The sequence below is a fragment of the Myotis brandtii genome, unplaced genomic scaffold (genome assembly GCF_000412655.1).
Source record: "Myotis brandtii unplaced genomic scaffold, ASM41265v1 scaffold463, whole genome shotgun sequence".
NCBI classification, from domain to species: Eukaryota; Metazoa; Chordata; class Mammalia; order Chiroptera; family Vespertilionidae; genus Myotis; species Myotis brandtii.
In genome coordinates, this window is record NW_005367694.1 from 1,095,001 (window position 1) to 1,099,203 (window position 4,203).

General features: G+C 57.2%; 1 protein-coding gene across 1 annotated transcript in view; it reads right to left on the bottom strand.

Moving 5' to 3' along the window:
* The window catches only part of PITPNM2 (phosphatidylinositol transfer protein, membrane-associated 2), a 75,854-nt gene that overhangs the window by 18,814 nt on the left and 52,837 nt on the right, over window positions 1–4,203 (bottom strand). The window contains 2 exon segments of the mRNA XM_014547022.1: window positions 26–130; window positions 3,170–4,015. Of these exon segments, the coding sequence (XP_014402508.1) occupies window positions 26–130; window positions 3,170–4,015 (951 nt within the window).

Sequence of the window (4,203 nt, forward strand, 5' to 3'; positions counted from 1 at the left end):
GGCCCTGCAGCATGCAGCCAGTTACCCTGGGTGTCCTCCAGCTCGGGGCTTTCGATCTTGTCCATGAGGTCATTGGAGTTCCACTTGGTGATGTCCTTGGGGAAGGTTTCCTCCGAGTCGGACAGGTCCTCTGGGGAGGAGAAAGGGGCCTCAGCATGCTGTTGGGGAGCAGGGACTGGGGGGCGGGGCGCTGGGAGGCCCGTTCCCGCAGGTGGGGGCCTGGGAGTGGTGGCTCCGGGGTCGCCCATGTTTCTCCGGCCCGTGTGCTGCTCTGTGCCGGGTTCTGCTCTCCCCCTCCCTTAACAGACGGACCCACGGCCGCACGCCCATGGGGCTGCTGCCTGACCTTAGATTTATTTTTTTAATATATTTTTATTGATTTCAGAGAGGAAGGGGGAAGGAGAGAGAGATAGAAACATCAATGACGAGAGAGAATCATTGATCAGTTGCCTCCTGCAGGCCCCACACTGGGGATCCCGAGCCTGCAACCCAGGCATGTGCCCTTGACTGGAATCGAACCCAGGACCCTTCAGTCTCCAGGCTACGCTCTATCCACTGAGCCAAACCGGCTAGGGCTGCCTGACCTTTTTTAAAAATTGTGGTAGGCGCGGGAGCAGTGGAGAGGTCAATGGGGGGAAAAGGAGACATATGTAATACTTTCAACAATAAAGAATTTAAAAACAATACAAAAAAAAACAAAAGAAAAATTGTAACATTCACATATAAAAGTCGCCATTTTAAAAGGAGCATTTAGTGCATTCACAGTGCTGTGCAACCATCATCTCGATCTAGTTCCAGAACATTTTCTCTTCTTTCTTTTCTTTAAGGTGAGACCTTCTATCTAAATATTAATATGTTTTTATTAATTTCAGAGAGAGAGGAAGGGAGAGGGATAAAGAGACAGAAACATTGATCCGCGGCCTCCTGCACGCCCCACACTGGGGATCGAGCCTGCAGTCAGGGCATGTGCTCTGACCGGGAATCGAACCAGCGACCTCCTGGTTCGTAGTTGACACTCAACCACTGAGCCACACAGGCCGGGCACCAGAACACTTTCATCACCGAAAGGAAACCCTGTTCCCTTTATTTTATTTTATTTTTTTAAATATATTTTATTGATTTTTTACAGAGAGGAAGGGAGAGAGATAGAGAGTTAGAAACATCGATGAGAGAGAAACATCGATCAGCCGCCTCCTGCACATCTCCTACTGGGGATGTGCCCGCAACCCAGGTACATGCCCTTGACCAGAATCGAACCTGGAACCTTTCAGTCCGCAGGCCGACCTCTCTCTCCCTCTCCCAAACCGGTTTCGGCCCCTGTTCCCTTTAATAGTCATTCCCCCTTCCTCCCTCCTCCAGCCCCAGCCACACCACCCTGCTCTCTGTCTCTATGGACGAGCCTGCTCTGGACAGTTCCTACAGACGGCCATAGAGCACGTGGCCTTTAGAGTCTGGTCTTTCACTCAGCACCCGGCTTTCAAAGTCCGTGCGTTTCATGCCTGGACCCTGTGCGCCGTCTGGAAGGGCCACCCTTTGTTTCTCTGCCCATCAGCTGCCTTCCTGACGGTTTCCCACGTCCTCACAATACAGCTCAGTGAGAAGCGCAGCTGTGAGCGATTCCACCCGAGACTCCCCTCTCTGCCTTTCGGAGAGCTCCCGCCCGTGACCCTCCCCCACCACTCGACGGTCAGGTGGGGCCGGCTGCCCCCGGGCACTGCCGCTCTGGCATCTCCCGGCCTGACTGCCTCCTCTCTTTTCGGGCTTTTTCTAAAGTTTCTACAGGAGCTGGGTTCTCTCCTCACGTCAGGGACACAGCCAGGCCAGGCTCAGGGGTGAGACTCGCAAACACCCTCCCCCACCCTCGGGAGACCCCAGGGCAGAGGCTGGTCATCTCTTCTAAGCTCCTCCCCCAAGGCCAAACCAGGCACCTGCCTTTTGCCTGGACAATCGCCGCCCGCCCCCCCAAGTTCTTCCCCTCGAGGCCAGTTAACTAAGATACCATAATTAGCCCGGCCAGTGTGGCTCAATGGTTGAGCGTCACCCTATGAACCAGAAGGTCACATCCTGGGGCTGCAGGCTTGATCCCCAGTAGGGGGCGTGCAGGAGAAAGCAATCAATGATTCTCTCTCATCATTGATGTTTCTCTCTCTCTCCCTCTCCCTTTCTCTCTGAAATCAATAAAAAATATTTTTTTAAAAAGATGCCATAATTAGGTGGCTCCTCAGCCTACGTCAAGCTGTGGAGGCGGCCGGACAAGGCTCTGGTCCTGCCTCTGCCCTGCTGTGTGTCTGGAGGCAAGTCCCTGTCCCTCTCTGAGCCTGTGTCCTGCTTGTCACCTGCGAACTGGAAACCCGCCTCCCACACCTGTCCGCAGGCCCCTCTTATTTCCTGGGGAGGAGGGGCCGGGGCTGAAGCAAGCGAGGGTTTTGTGTCGGCTTCTCCCGGCTTGGGTGGCTGCGTGCGCACTGTGCTTATTTTAGGATTCGTGGGAAAATGGGCACTTCCCGTATTTTCAGCTTGTCTGCATTTTCTAAAGTTTTTACATCAGATGAAAAAAAAAGATCATTGCAAAAAAAAAAAAAGCAGGAAATTATAAGAAGGTAGGCTTTTATGAAACTTCTTATGGAAACAAATTCACACAAGGAAAAAAGCCTCCTCTGATCCTAGGTCCATTTCTGGGGGGTCTGAGAGCATGGTCCCCCCCTGCCAGGTCCGGGCACATCCTGACCTCTGGTTGGGGTGAGCCGAGACCGCGGGCGACTTCACTCAGCCTCTCATCCTCCGTCCCATGCTGCTCACCCAGGACTGTGCATAGGTAACTGCCACTCGGACCCACACACCCCAACTCTTTCAGACCCCAGATCTCTCGTGGGAGGTGTCCCCCCAGAGCCACCCAGGAGCCCGCCTACCGTGCGCATCGAAGAACTCATCCTCCGAGCTCTCGTCGGAGTCCCGGGCGATACTCTGCATCCTCCACTCTGAGATGCTGTGGCGGGAAGTGAGACCGCGGGTGACTTCACTCAGCTTCTCATCCTCAGTCCCATGCTGCTCACCCAGGACTGTGCATAGGTAAGTGCCACTCGGACCCACACACCCCAACTCTTTCAGACCAGACCCCCAGATCTCTCGTGGGAGGTGTCCCCCCAGAGCCACCCAGGAGCCCGCCTACCGTGCGCATCGAAGAACTCATCCTCCGAGCTCTCGTCGGAGTCCCGGGCGATACTCTGCATCCTCCACTCTGAGATGCTGTGGCGGGAAGGGCTGGCTGGAAGGCAAAACCCCGACTGACCGACCACCCAGCGGACGGGGCTGGGGACAGAGGCAGGCGGGTGTGAGGTGCCGGAGCGAGGGCAGGAGGGCTCGGAGGAGAAGGGTGTGAGAGAGGAGGGGCCGGCGGCCCTGACTCCTCTTGGTGGAAGCTCCTGGGACTTTGAAAACCGCCCCCTCCCAGCCCACCAGCCACAATGCAGCCACGTCCCCGTCTGGGGGAGGACACGGCGGTGGGAGGGGATGGGGGGTACGGCCGGGCGGGCAGTCACACGGCCTGGGTCCTCCTGGGCCTCTGCCCTGGGCCGGCCCCGGTGCTGCTCCTTAAATTCTCCGGAGGCAGAGCCGAGAGATGGGGGCCAGGGCCGTGGCGGGAGGGGAGGACATAAGCGTGTCCACGTGTACATTTCCACGGACCCTCTGCACAGGACAGACACGCCTGGCGTGGGAAGAGCCGCTCTGCAGAGGGGTCTCCTGACTTTATATGAGATGCCTTGTTTTTCAAAATCGCCACAGTATGCCCACAACAGTTCCCTTGAGAAAGGCCTTTCTCGGGTCTGACGCCTTCTTCTCGCCCCTCGGCCTGGCCCAGAATGTGGGGTCTGGTCCCTCAGGAGCAGAGCCCCCGCTCCTTGTGCTGCGTGGGACCCACCCAGGCCCCCTCTCTTCCTGGGACCCTGGCTCCTCAGAGCTGCAGCCGCTGGGTCCCACATAACCAGCCTGTCTTGCCCGGGCTGTGGAGGTGAGTCTGGGGGAACCCGCTAGAGGGGGGTGGGGCGCCCTGGGCTTCTCGTACCAGCAGGCAATTGGTTCTAACTCCGGGCAGCTGTGGCCCACAAGGTCCGAAAGCAAGAGTCCCTTCCCAGAGCTGGCATTACCTGGCAGTGGCCTGGGGCTGCCTCGAGGGGCTGAGGGCTGCCCCGGGGGGACTGAGGG